This window comes from Micromesistius poutassou (assembly GCF_964030765.1).
Source record: "Micromesistius poutassou genome assembly, chromosome: 11".
In the NCBI taxonomy this organism is placed as follows: Eukaryota; Metazoa; Chordata; class Actinopteri; order Gadiformes; family Gadidae; genus Micromesistius; species Micromesistius poutassou.
In genome coordinates this window covers 14,159,291-14,174,675 of record NC_140281.1, presented here as the reverse complement: position 1 = coordinate 14,174,675, position 15,385 = coordinate 14,159,291, and the positions used below count along the sequence as shown (strand labels likewise).

General features: G+C 46.7%; 3 protein-coding genes across 3 annotated transcripts; 1 reads left to right on the top strand and 2 right to left on the bottom strand.

Moving 5' to 3' along the window:
* The first annotated feature begins 473 nt into the window (after positions 1–473).
* On the top strand, positions 474–4,153 carry chmp5b (charged multivesicular body protein 5b). Its single transcript, XM_084475075.1, has 8 exons — positions 474–640; positions 1,140–1,244; positions 1,335–1,381; positions 1,692–1,785; positions 1,974–2,045; positions 2,164–2,272; positions 3,318–3,433; positions 3,889–4,153. Exons 1-8 carry the CDS (start codon positions 572–574, stop codon positions 3,937–3,939), a joined length of 663 nt encoding a protein of 220 aa, XP_084331201.1. The 5' UTR covers positions 474–571; the 3' UTR covers positions 3,940–4,153.
* A 64-nt stretch (positions 4,154–4,217) lies between these two features.
* On the bottom strand, positions 4,218–8,470 carry fastkd3 (FAST kinase domains 3). The gene is made up of 7 exons (XM_084475074.1): positions 8,406–8,470; positions 6,505–7,953; positions 6,145–6,230; positions 5,714–5,888; positions 5,373–5,442; positions 4,850–4,964; positions 4,218–4,386 (listed from the first exon to the last, which is right to left on the bottom strand). Exons 2-7 carry the CDS (start codon positions 7,931–7,933, stop codon positions 4,288–4,290), a joined length of 1,974 nt encoding a protein of 657 aa, XP_084331200.1. The 5' UTR covers positions 7,934–7,953; positions 8,406–8,470; the 3' UTR covers positions 4,218–4,287.
* A 640-nt stretch (positions 8,471–9,110) lies between these two features.
* LOC311355309 (myosin regulatory light chain 2, smooth muscle minor isoform) lies at positions 9,111–11,993 on the bottom strand. Its single transcript, XM_084475067.1, has 4 exons — positions 11,849–11,993; positions 10,483–10,683; positions 10,172–10,333; positions 9,111–9,578 (listed from the first exon to the last, which is right to left on the bottom strand). The coding sequence occupies exons 2-4, from the start codon at positions 10,664–10,666 to the stop codon at positions 9,406–9,408; spliced, it is 519 nt and encodes a 172-aa protein (XP_084331193.1). The 5' UTR covers positions 10,667–10,683; positions 11,849–11,993; the 3' UTR covers positions 9,111–9,405.
* Between the last annotated feature and the right edge of the window lie 3,392 nt (positions 11,994–15,385).

The window sequence follows — 15,385 nt, the reverse complement described above, 5'->3', positions numbered from 1 at the left end:
TACTGTATATGTGTTGCCTGGCAACAGCCTAGTCTCCCTTCAGTTGCGGAACTATTTTTGTTGGCGGAGCCGAATAAATGATTACTAAACAAACAAATCATAATCTCTTGTTTCTTCTAAGGATCTACAACTTGTAGGCCTATTTAATAAGCCTAAATTGTTATGTGCTGTGTCCTGATTGGCTGAAGAGAAATAGCCACATCGTTGCGTTCTAAAACTGGACCTGGCGATTTGACATGTTCAATCTTTGGCGACTCCTTGCAACGCCTTGCGACGACCAGTTCACACTGCTGCAACCTTTCCCCTGCGACGTTCTAAAACCGTCTCGTTGCAAGTCGTTGCGTCGCGAATCTTTGGTCTGAACTGGGCTTAACCAATCAGAGGCGAGAATCCCAGACTTATCCTACGTAACAAAATATCGCAGGCCGCAGGGAGTGGACGCATGCGCGGTCGAGACAAGTTACTGCAGTGACGTAAACACAACTTGTCTTCCGGGTGTATACTTTCTCGTCGTTCAGTGAGCGTTCATAACTAGTTTATTTTCGCTGTTCTTTCACATTTTTCCCCAATAATGAACCGTATATTTGGCAGCGGGAAGCCTAAAGCCCCCCCGCCCAACCTGACGGACTGCATCGGCAATGTGAGTATCAACCTTAACAACTTGTTGAACGCTGCTCGCTGATCGCAAAGTAAACAAGGAGGCTTTTGGTTGGTTTATGTTATCATCATTCATAGTTTAAACGTATTTTTACTGAGAAAATGACATTTGTGGACTGCTTTGTATCAATGTAGTATTGGTGCTAATGCGCTGTTACAAGCATCAAGTCTTTTCCCAAAACAACACTAGACAGAGAGGGGGAGAGAATACGTTCCCTCACAAGCTTCATCATGTGAGATTAAAAACCAATTATTGTTTAAAATAAAATCCTTACATTTGATAATAATAGCTAATAATACTATTATTATTATAATAATACTGCCATCTTCCTGCTTGGATCTTGTGTTGAACTGGTTGGACAGGTTTCAGGGCCAACATTCATACCAGGGGATGTAACCCATTATGACTCTAACGTCACGTCATTTGTTACGTGGTCCCTACCTGATGACATGTGTTAAAGCATTGCTCTGTCTCTGATCAGGTCGACTCTCGGTCAGAGTCCATCGAGAAGAAGGTGGCCCGGCTAGATGCTGAGCTGGTGAAGTACAAGGACCAGATGAAGAAGATGAGGGACGGGCCCTCAAAGGTAGCTCATCACGGCTTGACTGGTTAATACTTTTGAACATAGCAGTGGTGTTGTGTCCTAACACAGCGGCCTGTCTCTCCCCTCTGCTAGAACATGGTGAAACAGAAGGCCATGAGAGTCCTAAAGCAGAAGAGAATGTAAGTCCTCACAGCGTCACAGTTGAAGGGCCCATTTTATCTCCAGCTGTGATGTTGAAGTAGCTTGAAGTGGCTTGAATTGGCTAATAAACATCACACTTCAAATAAGTCTATCATTCAAATGTAATTTTAGTTAAACACGTATTTGTGTTTCCAAGAGCTATCAAGCACTCGGTCCAGTTGTTTTTGGAACCTTGTCCCACAGCACTTTTGATCACATGCTTTAAGTGTTTGCTTAAGGAAAAGTGGCCAATCGATAAATGTAATCTGTCAGCATGCGCCAGTCTGAGTGTTTGATTTGGTCTTCCAGGTACGAGGGTCAGAGAGACCAGCTCATGCAGCAGTCGTTTAACATGGAGCAGGCCAACTACACTATCCAGTCCCTCAAAGACACCAAGACCACCGTAAGACCCTCTAGATACACACCAGCTGTTCACTCCTTCATCCCCGCTACAGTCTGAAGGGCAGAGAGGGTGGAGGAGGAGACCTTGAGAATAAACGTCATCCTAGGGATGGCTGTAGAGTCCTGCTCAACATAATCGTACATTCAGTGGTTTATGGACTTTGTGTTTGTGTATTATTTTCCCTCCAGGTGGACGCCATGAAGGTTGGAGCCAAGGAGATGAAGAAGGCCTATAAGAACATCAAGATTGACAAGATTGAGGTATTGATCTTTGATTATTTAAAGTTCCCTTCTCCTTAAACGTGGTAAGACTAAAACCCCTGTTCTCTTGTAAACATGCATGGAAATAGCTGTGTTTCCTTCCCGCCCCCTCCCCCAGGACCTCCAAGACCAGCTGGAGGACATGATGGAGGACGCCAATGATGTGCAGGAGGCCATGAGCCGCAGCTACGGCACGCCCGACATCGATGAGGACGACCTGGAAGCAGGTGAGCTGAACCCACCAATCAACGGGCGGGAAGGCTTCAAAGGCGCCCATTTTAAATATTGCCCATTAGTGACATCACCAGTGGGCGAGTCGGCCCAGATGTGTCAAGTATAATGGGTAGATCAGCCTACCAGTTGGTACAGGCCACTGAGTAAGCTGCTCTGTCATACTGGGTGGACAATACCGTTTATGATGTCACTATGGGCTATATTTTGTAATGGCTTATCAGCATTACACTTGGCCCTTTAAAATGTGATGATGTAATTCATTCTGTGTCTTTCTGTCTGGATGCTAATTAACAGCTGGAATTTCCCCTCGTTTGTGAAATGGCATTCAGATTCAGATTCAGACAACTTTATTAATCTCAAGAAGGGCAATTTATTTGCTGTTTACCCAGTCCATACCAACAACTTAGTGTAGAGTGATAGTGATATGTCAGAGGCAACATATCACCGTTCATAGGTCAGTACAACGAGCAGCATTAACAAATAATATAAATAACCAAGTTGAAAGGGATGTAACAGTCATTTATGAATGAACACTGTCCAGGTGTAATACCCTGATGGCAGAGGGAATGAAGGACTTGGTGTAGTGGTTTGTTCTCCTAAGGGGCTCCTGACAACGCCGGCCTGAGTGCATTGCAGTGAATTCACAGGACAGAGCATGGTCCGATTGGCTGGTAATTCATGACACTGGTCATGTGATTGAGCTGTGAACTACATGCATTCCTTAGCTGGTCAGCTGATTAAACCAGCCTGTAGCTATCCTCCTCCATGTATTCAGAACCTCTTGTTCCCGTTTTAATGTCTGCAACTCAACCCAGACAGATTCCTGTATTTTTCATTTTATGGGGAATAAAAGTACTGCTTCTGCTGCAGACTGTGTGCGGTTTCTGGGTTCACAGAACCTGATGTTTGTGTGTGAGTGGTGTCTAGGTCCACAGAACCTGATGATGTTTATGTGTGGTATCTGGGCCCGCAGAACTGGATCATTTCTATGCTGTCTGGTGCCACAGAAATGGATGATGTTTATGTCTGGGTCCACAGAACTGGACGCGCTGGGAGATGAGATGATGTTTGATGAGGACAGCTCCTACCTGGACGATGCCTCCACTGCCCCCTCCATCCCAGAAGGTCTGCCTGGAGACAAGTCCACCAGCCGGGTAAGGAGCCACTGGTCCTCCAGTCTCATTACATACTGCTAATATGGGGCTATCAACTTATTTACCATTAGGGGCCCTTTATTACATTTTCACTCATGAAGTCACAAATGGGAGAGTTCCCCCAGATACATGGTGGTTTGAACTCCAGCCTACCAGTTGGTACGGTCAGCCAATTACACATCTGGTTGGAGCCTCCTACTTGTGAGGTCACAATAGGAGAGATGTGGGCTCTAGGGAGCTCTTCCATATTTACTGTTCATTTTAGGACCAATTGTGATGTTGATGATTTGTCAGAATAAGCCATTTTTAATGTCCACTTATGACATCACCAGTTGGGATTGTTGACTCAGAGGATCAACTCGTGTCTGGGTGGACACAAATTTTAAGGTCACAAAGGGATAGGGAGACACTTATTGTTGTGCCATATTCTTTATAATTGACTTGTCTTGTTTCAGGACGGTGTGCTGGTGGATGAGTTCGGCCTCCCCCAGATCCCGGCCACATAGGACAGCCCGCTGGGATTTTAAATGTACCAAAGACTTGTATTTAACACTCCTACTCCGCCAGCTCACAGGCGCCTTAATGCTAATGTTAAGTTAGCATGCAATATATTATATCGAGAAATAATTTAGTAATAATGTGTCTTTCTATGAAAAAAATCTTCTGGCTGAAGTGATTGTTGGAAGAAAAAAACACCTCCTGTAAACTTTCTACTGCAACCCAATAAATTATATTTTCGGACAACTCAACTCTTGCTCCACTAAAAGAGTCTTGGACGTTTATACAAAATAAACTTTATTGTACAGTGTAGCGTGGATGATTTAATAACTTAAGAGGGAGGGGTGATGTGGGCATCACCAGCTGAGCCGGTAGCTGTGTGGGAAGACCTTGTTGTGGAGGTACTCCACCACCTCACTCTGGTTCTTCAGCTTCTCAAACTCGTAGAACGGAATCTGAAACAGAATGAACCATGGATTAAACCTTGTAAACAATCCTTCATTGTGCAACCACAAGTCAGAGTTACTCACATCAGACAAACAAGGAGACCGTACTGTTGGTTTAAATGTGATCAACTCCCATGTTACAATGAGGCCAAGTCTGCTATTATTAAATTGCTATAGCTAGCAAAAATACCTCCAAGAAAACACTATGGTCAAAAGGTTCTCGGTACAATCTTGATGTCTACAGTCTACCTCAAGACCTATGAGCAAGATGCCCCTAACAGCTCCATAATGACATCCTGTACTATATTTGAGATCCCATTTAATCTTTTATCCAAAACAGATTGATTGAGACATGTAATTACGGAACATGCCAGGGTCAAATCAAACCGTACAAAACAATGTCTTCCTCTTTAGAAATCAGCACTTTACTTGGATAAATAGTTGCCATATTAAGGAGAGGAAGTGACCTTACCTGAACAACTTCGTATCCCAGTAGCCTCAGGTGTCTCTGCTTGGTGGCTTCCCTCCCCAGCAGCTGGCGGCTGCTCACAGTGAACCTCTTGTGTCCGTCAATGCACAGCGCCACCCTAGAAACACACATACAAACACTTAGCTCCTGCTCGGTCTAGTGGGCGTTGCTGGATGCTCCTCCCACCAATATTTTTATTGAGCTCCCTGATCACTGACGTTAAACAGAATGTGAGGGCCCCTGTTTAACCACCAGGCAGCATGTTGATTTTAAAACCGACCCATTTGTGACATCACAAGCGGGTAGCTGAAGGATGGCCTGTACAACTCCATCCAGCCGTATTGAATCACAGATTGCAATGACACAATGGGATAGATTTAAATGAGGAATGTTGCAAAAGTTCAAAAAGTTCTGAATTTAGGGTCAAATGACGATTAGAAAACAACATATGGAATTATCATGATATGCCTTCTGTAATGGATATTGATGAAATGGTAAATATGCTACACACAAATCTAGTGTTTACCTCTTGTGGACATAATCGATATGACTGGCGGGGAGAACATAACCGTCTTCATCCAGTTTTATCTCCACATCTGGAGGAGGAGAAACGCAGGTGGACTTCAAAAAACAGACAATGAAGGAGGCTAGCTGCTTGCTACCTGGGGTTTATCACAGTTAGAGGAGTAGGACTCATTTAGCTACAGCACTGCAGTACATAGTGAGAAAAGTTAAGCTAACAGTTAGCTACGTATCCTTTAACAGTACAAAGGGAGGGGATTGAATCTGGCCAACTCTCACGTAGCATTTAGCCATATAGTAATGTTAGCCGACCGGCTGCAGCTATACTGTGAGAATGCTAGCTACCTAGAGTGTAGCAGTAAGGCGTGAGGACTTTGGAGGCGAAGTAGGTGCGGGCCCCCAGTAGGCTGACCAGCCCAGCTCTGACGTGGTTGTACAGCTGGACGTCTACCAAAGTCTCCAGCAAGCCACCTGGCATCAGGAAGGACTTCACCCGGTACTTGGGGAGCAGAATGGGACCCTGGACAGTGGCCACAAAACACCCCGTTACTACTTCAGCATCACTTAAAAAGCACCTCCCTTTGTGTATGCAGGTGTGTATGCAGATAATAAGTCACAAACACAAGCCAATCCATATGCTATCCCTTTGTCACATCACACCCAGATTCATACTGGATAGATCCACCTAGCATCATCAGTAATACATATGGGTATTAAAAGAGATGTATTTCAAATGCAGACCGGCCGACCGGCCAGTAGAAACAATGTATGTTTACCCCGTAGAAGGGACATTCCAGCTTCACAGTCATGTAGAGCTGGGTCAGCTGGGCCAGAACCAGCCGGTCCATCGCGGTTCCCGGCTCTGGAACACAGAGGAGGAGGAAAGAGTGGTTCCACCATTTTTTGGGGGTTCAAGGTGAGGAAAGAAAGCCAAGACAAAAATGTCAAAGAAAGAATGAAAGAATACAGATATGTTTTTAAGAAAATAAAGAACACTGAAAATATAAACAGAAAACAAAGAATACTGAAAACTTTATGAAACAGAAATCAAAGAAGAAAAATGTACTCCCACAAAACAAGTCTTTGTTTTGTCTAAGTCTAAGTAGTCTCCCCCGACAGAGAGAGACTTTTCCCACCTTGCAGCTCCTGCAGGAAGTAGCTCTTGAACACCTTGCAGACAAAGTTGACGGGGAAGCGCTCCACCAGGGTGCAGGCGTGCAGCAGGCTGAGCAGCGTGCGGGGCTGGAACTGGGAGAAGCGTGTGTGGAGGATGCTCTCCACCTTCCCGAACACCTCGCCGGCGTTGGGCGGCAGGTATCCCAGCTTCCCAAGCGGCAGGATCTGCCGGGCCACCTGGCCCGTGTCGTAGTCGTCCGCCCGGTACACGAAGCTCTCGGCCAGCGCGTCGAACACGGGCCGCGACAGGATGTTCCTCTGGCCGAAGTACTGCGCCACGCGGGTGACCGTCTCCGGCCGCGCCGTGAACGCCACGCGGGACACGTGGCGCTCCATGGCACCCACAAAGTAGCTGTCGCTGTGGCCAAAGTGCATGAGTACGCCCAGCACCAGACTCAGCTGGTCGTCCGTGAAGCTGCGCACGTGTCTCACCGCCTGCCTGCACAGAGCGATGACCAGCGGCATGGCGTTGCTCTGCTCCAGCGCCACCAGCGCGCCCAGCAACCCGCTGACAGCCGCCGCGTCCATGCGGGGGGCCAGGGTGAGGGCGTGGGCGTGCATGGCGTGGAGCAGGGCCTGCTGATGCCCGCCCTCCGCAGCCCCGTCCTGCAGCAGCTGGTACACGCCCACCAGCTCCGCCAGGCTCCACGCCGCCGGACCCCGCCGCTGGACCTGCTGCATCACCTGGCCCAGCATGCCGCAGGCCGGGCCCTCCAGGGCCAGCAGGGCCCGGCCCAGCGTGCACAGCTGCCCCACGCTCATCCGGCCGCGGTCCAGCCGCACCTGGCTCTCCGCCACCAGCCGCACCACCAGCGTGCTCCAGGGGTCCAGGAAGAGCCGGGTGCAGGCCATCAGAGCCGACACCAGCCCCCCGTCCGTCAGCCGGCCCGAGTCCTGCTCCAGCTGGAAGCACAGGGAGCGCACCACGTCCTTCTCCAGCACCCCGGGGTCCCGTAGTGCGCAGCCATCCTGCTCCAGGTCGGCCACGCGGTGCAGCGCGCCCGCCGCCATCACATCAGACAGGGTGTCTGCGTGGCGCAGGAGACGCAGCACCTGCCGTGAGGACGAGCAGTCGGCCAGCCGCTGGCCGAACAGGCGCTCCTCAGCTTCCGGTGGCGGGTGCAGCTGGGTCAGCCGGAAGCGGAACACCGACCCTTTGTGGAGACCCACGGACCCGCTAGCCAGGAAGGACGGGTCCCTGGTGATCGTCGAAAAGCCCATCCTACCGAGGACGCAGGTGTGGTGGGAGTGGTGGATGGGGCGGTCGGCTGCGGTCCGCAGCTCAGGAGCACACCCGACATCTCTTGGACTTGAGTTGCCGAAGAGCCGCGGGATGTAGCGTCCAGCCCGGCCCAGACTGTGTAGCCTCTGGGCGGCTTTTAGCGCCATGATCTCTCCCTCATCAGGACCTGCGTGTTCAAAATGATAAGAATCATAAACAGAACTTTGAAGCAAGATGAGAGAAAGTAAATATCCGTAATCCATATATGTAACAGGTAAACAACACTCCACTCACTGCCAAGTTGGTGTTGACAAATGGTGTGCCATGTTTACACCAACTTGTACGTCCAACAACAGTTTACTCTGATGAATGTTGCATTCAAATGAAGATCTGGACCATCCAACCCACCCGTACACTAGCTAAGACACTGCTTTATAATTAAACATCAAACTATGAACAACTTGTCCTTGCCCTGTCAGTGAGCTAGCGTGCTAGGAAGCTACTGCCTGTACGCTACAACTTCACCAGGGTATCAAGCATCTGTGTTGATCACTGTCTTCTTTATAAACATAAGTCACTCTGAGTCACTCTGTCAAATCATTTGTTTAACCAAATCATCTCAAGAAGGGGAAACCATACCTGTAGCCTCTAGGTCACGGTGCAAGCGATCCTCATCAGGATCACATGTAACGTGGTTCCGTAACGGCGTGAATAGCAGCCTCTGATTGGTTCGCTTTCCACCTATTGTATAAACGGTGTAACTTTAAGTGTGGCCACTGGAGGGCACCACAGCCTCACTCATATCAACTCCAACAAAAAAAACGAAAAAAAAACAAAACTGTGCGTCACTGGTCTAAAATAAACCTGGTTATTAAAAATAGTTCAATGACCCAGAATAATCCAGTACGTTCAGAGAGGATAAGATTCATTTTTGAAACACCTCAAACATTTTTAGTTAGTGAATCGTTGAAGTTACTTAAAATACTTCAAACATACATTTAATTGTTTTACTTTAAGCAGATCCAAGTTTATAGATTTGAAAGTTCCAAAGTTCCTATCTCAAATTATTGAGTTATCATAACTAGTCAGTCCACTGGTATAGACACACCTTACCTTGAAGGCATCTAGGAATGCACTTCACATTTCTCCTCATCTTACTGCTATGTGTAAATAAAGGTGAATGCATGAGAAAGCCGTGTTCTAGAACAGCTGCTGGATGAGTATCCAGATTGAGAAGCACCACTGCGCGTCCAGACAAGACGGAGCACTTCACTGTGTGCAGACTTCAGGTATTCAGAGAACACTGTTTCATAGGGCGTTCACAAAACACACAATACAACAAACTACAACTTGATAAAGGGATTTATTCCAAAACGTTTATATTATAAAAAGGTAAAAACGCCACAGAGCCCAGATCACAAGTCCCTTAGAGCCACGTGTCAAATTTTCCTAACACAGAACATTTGTGCAAACCCCCACCCATCAGAAAAACATTTCACCCTTAGGACCCCAGGTCAAAACGGACGAGGTGGACAAAGTGTTTCAACCGGTTCCTAGAGCAGGGACATGCAGCCTGGAGATCTAGCAGGTTGTGGCGTGTGTTTAATTTGTGTGTGGTAGAAGGTGTCGCTGGTTCTCTTTAATCGTCCTTGTCTTTGGCTCCGTGCTTCAGGATGCGTGTGAACTCCACGTAGTTGAAGTTGGCCTTCTTGTCGATGGGGGCCTCCCTGACCAGCTCGTCCACCTCCTCGTCGGTGAAGCGGTCGCCCATGGTGGTCAGGAGCTCCCTCAGGTAGTCCTCCTGGATGAAGCCTGAGAACACACACGTAGACCAATCAGATACCACCACCCGATAGAACAGCAACACTTCCTGGACACACCCGCACAGTAGAGAAGGAATTCCTGGATGAAGCCCAATACACAGACCAATCAGACAACATTGACCAATACAAATAAACTGTAGAGCATGCTTCCTGGGTCCACCCATAGGCAGTGCAAGAGGGCAATCAGATAAGACTTGATTGGTCATTATCTCTTCCAGTTAAAATCAAGCTGAAACAGTCCAGCTCATTCCAAACATTCCAGCCGTTCATGAATGAGCCATCAGTCGGTCATCCCTTACAGTATCTGTTCAACGTCACTGAGTCAGCCCTAATTCATGGTTCCTCCCTCTATACTGTGTAAGTTCAGACATCCTCTGTTGCATGTTGTTTATATGTAGTGGATGCACAAGTGTCAAACTATACATAAAATGTAAAGAGTGAATTCTGGACCAACTACAGTAGTATGGACTGAAGAGTTTTAAACACATTTCTGTACTGAAATGTAGGTCAGCAATCCTATTAGTATGCAAGGGGAACTCTGTATCGGTGTGCAAGTGTACTTGTACTGTCGTGTTACCGTACCTGTGCCCTCCTCGTCGAAGCAGGCAAAGGCGTTGCGGATGACGTCCTCCGGGTCAGTCCCATTAAGCTTCTCTCCGAACATGGTCAGAAACATGGTGAAGTTGATGGGCCCGGGGGCTTCGGTCATCATGGCCTCCAGGTACTCATCGGTCGGGTTCTTACCTGTGGTAGGAGAACAGTGGTTAAACTACAACCTGTTGTAGGAGTTTTAAATACAAAAGCAAACTTTTAAACTAAAACCCTGACATTGTTTTAAACTAAACAAAAAATAGGTTGTCATTTCATTACAATAATGTATCCCCAGGACTCACCCAGGGAGGCCAGCATGTCGTGCAGATCCTCCTTGTCCACAAAGCCATCTCGGTTCTGGTCAATCATGTTGAAGGCCTCCTTGAACTCCTGGATCTGGGACTGGTCGAACATGGCGAAGACATTGGAAGTGGCGCGCTGGGGGCGCTTCTTCGTGGTCTTCCCCTTTGCTCGTTTGCTGGACATGATGACTGGTGGTGGGGCTGGAGGAGACAACACAGCTGAGTACAGGATAGTGGCGGATCAACTGTTTTAATGGTAACCTAAAGAGTTACTAACAGGCAGGCAGGGTGTACTACAGTCAATTCAGATAAATCTCCCTAAGGATAAAGAGGGCATCTTGCTCAGGGATGCTGCCAGGTAGACTGCAGACATGGGGCTGGGACTGACATTGGAAGCCAGAAACTTTTAATTGGGAGTCAAACACTAACCACTACAACTAAAACTTGTACCATATAGTAGAATTAACAAGACATCTAAAGCTCAATAGGCAAGTACAAACACGATTTGATGTGTTAAGATATTACACAATAACCAATCCCATCATATAAGGCAATCATATAATGACATCTGGTACGTTGTGCACATCTCGTTCTGATCGGGACATGGCCAATAACTCCCGCGCTGCCAGTCCCTTAGTGGGCTGACCCATCAAGCTATATATGGAGATATTTAATGGCTCTCTGGCTCGTAGGATCTCATTGTATCTTTAAGGACTGGAAACCCAGCGATGCGAGCACGTATGCCCTTAAGAGGAGCTGGGTTATCCTGTCAGCTCGTTATTCATCTACTGACGGAGGAGCCTTTTGCTGGAGCTCGGCTCGTTTACTTTGTAGTACAATAGCACTAAGGCATTGAAAGCACTTGGTTTCAATTGGAGCTCCCCCCGTATAGAGCCAATACGGGGGTATTGGCCATTTAGGATATGATTATGTTTTGAAACAAATGACTTGACTCTCATGGCCAAGAGACGACGGCCTAGTTTTAAGTGCGTAGCTCACCTGGTAGGTGATTTACCCCATTTAAAATATCCTAAAACATCCCATACCGTCTAAAACATTTCATACATGCTGAGAAATACTTGTAATGACAAAGCCGATTACATTTCGACAACTGCAATTTCCCGCGCCACTAGCCACTACTTTTACGAAACTAGAACGAACTTTGAGTCAGACGGATTGTAAAGACGACGTCAACATTAGCATCCATGCTAACACACAGCTAGCGAAGTTCTGCGCTGACCTAAAAACAGGCCATTCAAAAGTGTGACAATTTCAGACCACATTAATCAGATCCACCGCTTAATAATATATTAGCAGTGAGACTAATCGTTCCTCAGTAGACGTACGAACACACAAAACGTCTTACCTGACAAGTAAGGGAGAAGGATGCGAGAGAGCTGCTCTTCTTCTTCTGACCACCGCCCGAACTTCCTGATGTCGACGTTGTTTCCGCAAAGAAAGTCTGGGGCAAACCAAGTTTACCACACAGGGGGGTGTTGAGTAATCAAACAACGAACATGAAGTGTATTATTTGCCTTATATGGCCAGCTTACTCATCGCATGTATTTGAATCGCATTCATATTGAGATACGTGTGCTTTACTGTCATGATCATTGTGATTTTATAGATATTTGTAGTCACATATTAATTATCAATTATTTGAAGAACCCTAAAGAGTGTGCACATATTTCGAGAAACACTCCCTTCCCTGCATTGACGTTCATGGATTTGCCCTTTTATGGACAAGAGGAATGCTGGAATCCTCTCTCCCTAAAAGCCCTCATATAGGGTATGTCAACCAAGGACTTACAAAGATGGCCAGAAGCAATTGTCAACTTAAACTCTTCTTCAACCTTATCTGAACTATAACTAATGTAATACTGTATACATACCTACATATATACTCACCTACATTCACATCCATGCTCCTATATTTACCTTTTGGGATAATGGACTCTTATTCTACGCACACGCATTCACACACACACACACACACACACACACACACACACACACACACACACACACACACGTGTAAGTTACGTAAGTTTTACAAGCGCCTCCAGGCGATATTATGAATCTCAAACGACTGCGTCGGAGACTCGTCTCTGGTTCTTCCACTTCCACATCAATCTAAGTAGACTGAACCGCGACATGGAGGAGAAAGGGATTGTTGCCCGCAATTGTTGACCGCGATTGTCTCTGGCCGGAGCCCCGCTGCCCGCTGACCAGGCACCACCGCCTCGGCAGCGAGCAGCGTCGGTGGTGCCTCGCGGTAGCGGGCAGAGCCGGTGGTGCCTCGCGGCAGCGGCAGTGTCAGTGGTGCCTCGCGGCAGCGGGCAGCGGGACTGGCGGGAGAGAATCGCGGGGAACAATCCCTTTCCATGTCGCGGTTCATGTAGCCTACTTCAGGGAGTCAAAGCCAATGTTCCTTTCCCCCCAATTCCTTCATAACCATGGCCGAGATAACCCACACTACGAGTCTCGTTGTGGAAATACCAGAAACGTCAGAGAACCGGACAGTTTTCACCAAATGCAAGCTTTACGCCAGTTTGGCAGTTCAGACCAAAGATTCGCGACGCAACGACTTGCAACGAGACGGTTTCAGAACGTCGCAGGGGAAAAGTTGCAACAGTGTGAACTGGTCGTCGCAAGTCGTCGCAAGGCGTTGCAAGGCGTCGCCAAAGAATGAACATGTCAAATCGCCAGGTCCAGTTTTAGAACGCAACGATCGAGCACACGAAAAAAAAAAAAAGATCCGCGCATTTTCTATTATCGATCATACCCCCCGCCCCCTCAACAACTCCGCAATCGCGCGACAACTTTCGGGGGGGGGGGGGCGCACGGAGGGGGTCTCGCCCGGGGCGCAATTCAATGTAGAACCACTACTGGACGTGTTCTAACGCATTTTTAATCAATGAAATGTTAACACAACAGTATATATCTGACCATTTAATTTTCGAAATTTTAGGTGAAGCCGAGCTTCCCTTGCAATCGAGAAGTCGCCACTACGAAAGAATGCAATGTATCCAACTAGCGGGATCTAAGCTCCAGCGAATTAGGCTACTACAATGCAGAAGTAGTGGAGAATGGCGAAGTGTGAGGGGACAGTGTGAACTGCCCCGTTTTTAGAACGTCTCAGCCCGTCTTGTTGTGATAAACGATGCTGAACCCAAGAGCAGACAGAGACTGTATTGAATTGATGCAAAAGGGTTTATTGAATGAGGTGGAGGAGCAGGTAGAGGACGCGGAAGCCGGGGGGAGGGTGAAGCAGGCGAGCTGGAGTGCGTGATCCGGATAACTGCAGGCAGAGGGAAACAGAGTTAGGTTGTGGTCGAACGCAACAAGAAACGAGAGTGCGATAGCGAGGTAACAAGGAAAACTGGAGCCAGGCACGTATCATTAATTTACCACTGTAGGGCGAAGTACGATCCGGCACATGATTGCAGATGACGGCCAGGTGTGAAGTGAGACAGACAGGGGAGTGGCAAACCCAGGAGGAGGAAAAACACAGCAGACTGCTGTGACCACAACACGTCTCGTCGCAAGGAGTCGCAAGGAGTTGCGAGTTGCAAGCAGTTGCGTCGCGAATCTTTGGTCTGAACTGGGCTTAATAACACCAACAGCAGAACGGTTAAAGACACATTAAGAGTAGACATGTATGCTACATTAATGAAACGATTTCTTTAGCATAGACACTTATGTCTAAAGTGTATGCATGTTTGGTGTAGGCCTATCTTATTGTTGTTGTAGTATAGTAGGCCTATGTCTGTCGAGATGAGACTTGACCAAACAGATTTTAATGGGTTGAGGGTTTCAGCCTGTCCTGACAGAGGACAGCAACAGTGGATATATAAGAGTGGAAACAAACGGAAACAGAATATTGCTCATGGGACTCCAACGGGACTATATATATGTATACGTCTCAACCCCCAGGGAGTCTTGATAAACGGTTTGTTCCATAGTGCGATACAGGGAACAGCTGCGACGTTTATCCAAAAATACATGATCGATTTCCTATCTTCTGTGTGTGAACAAGAACATATTTCGTATCATAGTTACTACTTAATAACTATTTTATAATTATCTTTATATATATTTTTTATTAATATAGCATCATTTGGAGGTCGATAAGCCCAATGTTTGGATGCAAGTTACGGGATGCAGTGTTAAAGAAAACCGCCAGAGGGCGCTCATGGTGTTTGTTGAAAACTTTCTCTAGAATTTCGCCTTTCCATCCATGGTAATAAATAGTTTATGGCCGCCATGAAACATGATATGAACTTATAAACCTTAAACTGTTAAGAAATATATCGAAGATGTATAGATAGAGAGAGCGCGTGAGAGAGAGAGAGAGAGAGAGAGAGAGAGAGAGAGAGAGAGAGAGAGAGAGAGAGAGAGAGAGAGAGAGAGAGAGAGAGAGAGAGAGAGAGAGAGCGCGAGAGTAAGCTGGTTGTCTGCGGTAACAATAGTGAAGCTAAACTAGCAGCTGGCAGAGCGGTGTGTTGACAGTAAAGTCATGTAATGTAACAATAGCGCACCAGACACGTAGGCCTATATAGACCCTGTTTTAGTTTAAACTGAAGTAAAGCACTTACTTACTTACTGACTTAATTGTGTTCGTATATGTTAACCATTTTATTTAACATTATCTTTAAATCATTGTATTTTATGTATTTTAATAATTGTCCTTAAAATGATTTAAATAGGATTCCTGTCAATTGAAAGGATTATGAATGGCTTTGTGTTTGAAGGGTGCAATATAAATAAACTTGTTTGCCTAATATAATATCAATATCCTGAATAATATATACATCCATTCATCCAATTCTTATTCTACACTGGACTGGAGATAAAGCACACGTGTAAACTCCAGGCTACCTAGGTCATGATGAATAAACAA

Excerpts from the sequence above, each read along its gene's own strand:
- LOC311355309 (XM_084475067.1), bottom strand. The coding sequence starts at position 10,666 with ATGTCCAGCAAACGAGCAAAGGGGAAGACCACGAAGAAGCGCCCCCAG. Across the intron at positions 10,334-10,482 it reads CGACATGCTGGCCTCCCTGG|GTAAGAACCCGACCGATGAG; the intron begins GTGAGTCCTGGG and ends CTCCTACCACAG. Across the intron at positions 9,579-10,171 it reads CTTCGACGAGGAGGGCACAG|GCTTCATCCAGGAGGACTAC; the intron begins GTACGGTAACAC and ends GTGTGTTCTCAG.
- chmp5b (XM_084475075.1), top strand. The coding sequence starts at position 572 with ATGAACCGTATATTTGGCAGCGGGAAGCCTAAAGCCCCCCCGCCCAAC. Across the intron at positions 1,786-1,973 it reads TCAAAGACACCAAGACCACC|GTGGACGCCATGAAGGTTGG; the intron begins GTAAGACCCTCT and ends TTTTCCCTCCAG. Across the intron at positions 2,046-2,163 it reads TCAAGATTGACAAGATTGAG|GACCTCCAAGACCAGCTGGA; the intron begins GTATTGATCTTT and ends CCCCTCCCCCAG.
- fastkd3 (XM_084475074.1), bottom strand. The coding sequence starts at position 7,933 with ATGGCGCTAAAAGCCGCCCAGAGGCTACACAGTCTGGGCCGGGCTGGA. Across the intron at positions 6,231-6,504 it reads CTTCCTGCAGGAGCTGCAAG|AGCCGGGAACCGCGATGGAC; the intron begins GTGGGAAAAGTC and ends TCTGTGTTCCAG. Across the intron at positions 5,889-6,144 it reads TGGAATGTCCCTTCTACGGG|GGTCCCATTCTGCTCCCCAA; the intron begins GTAAACATACAT and ends GCCACTGTCCAG.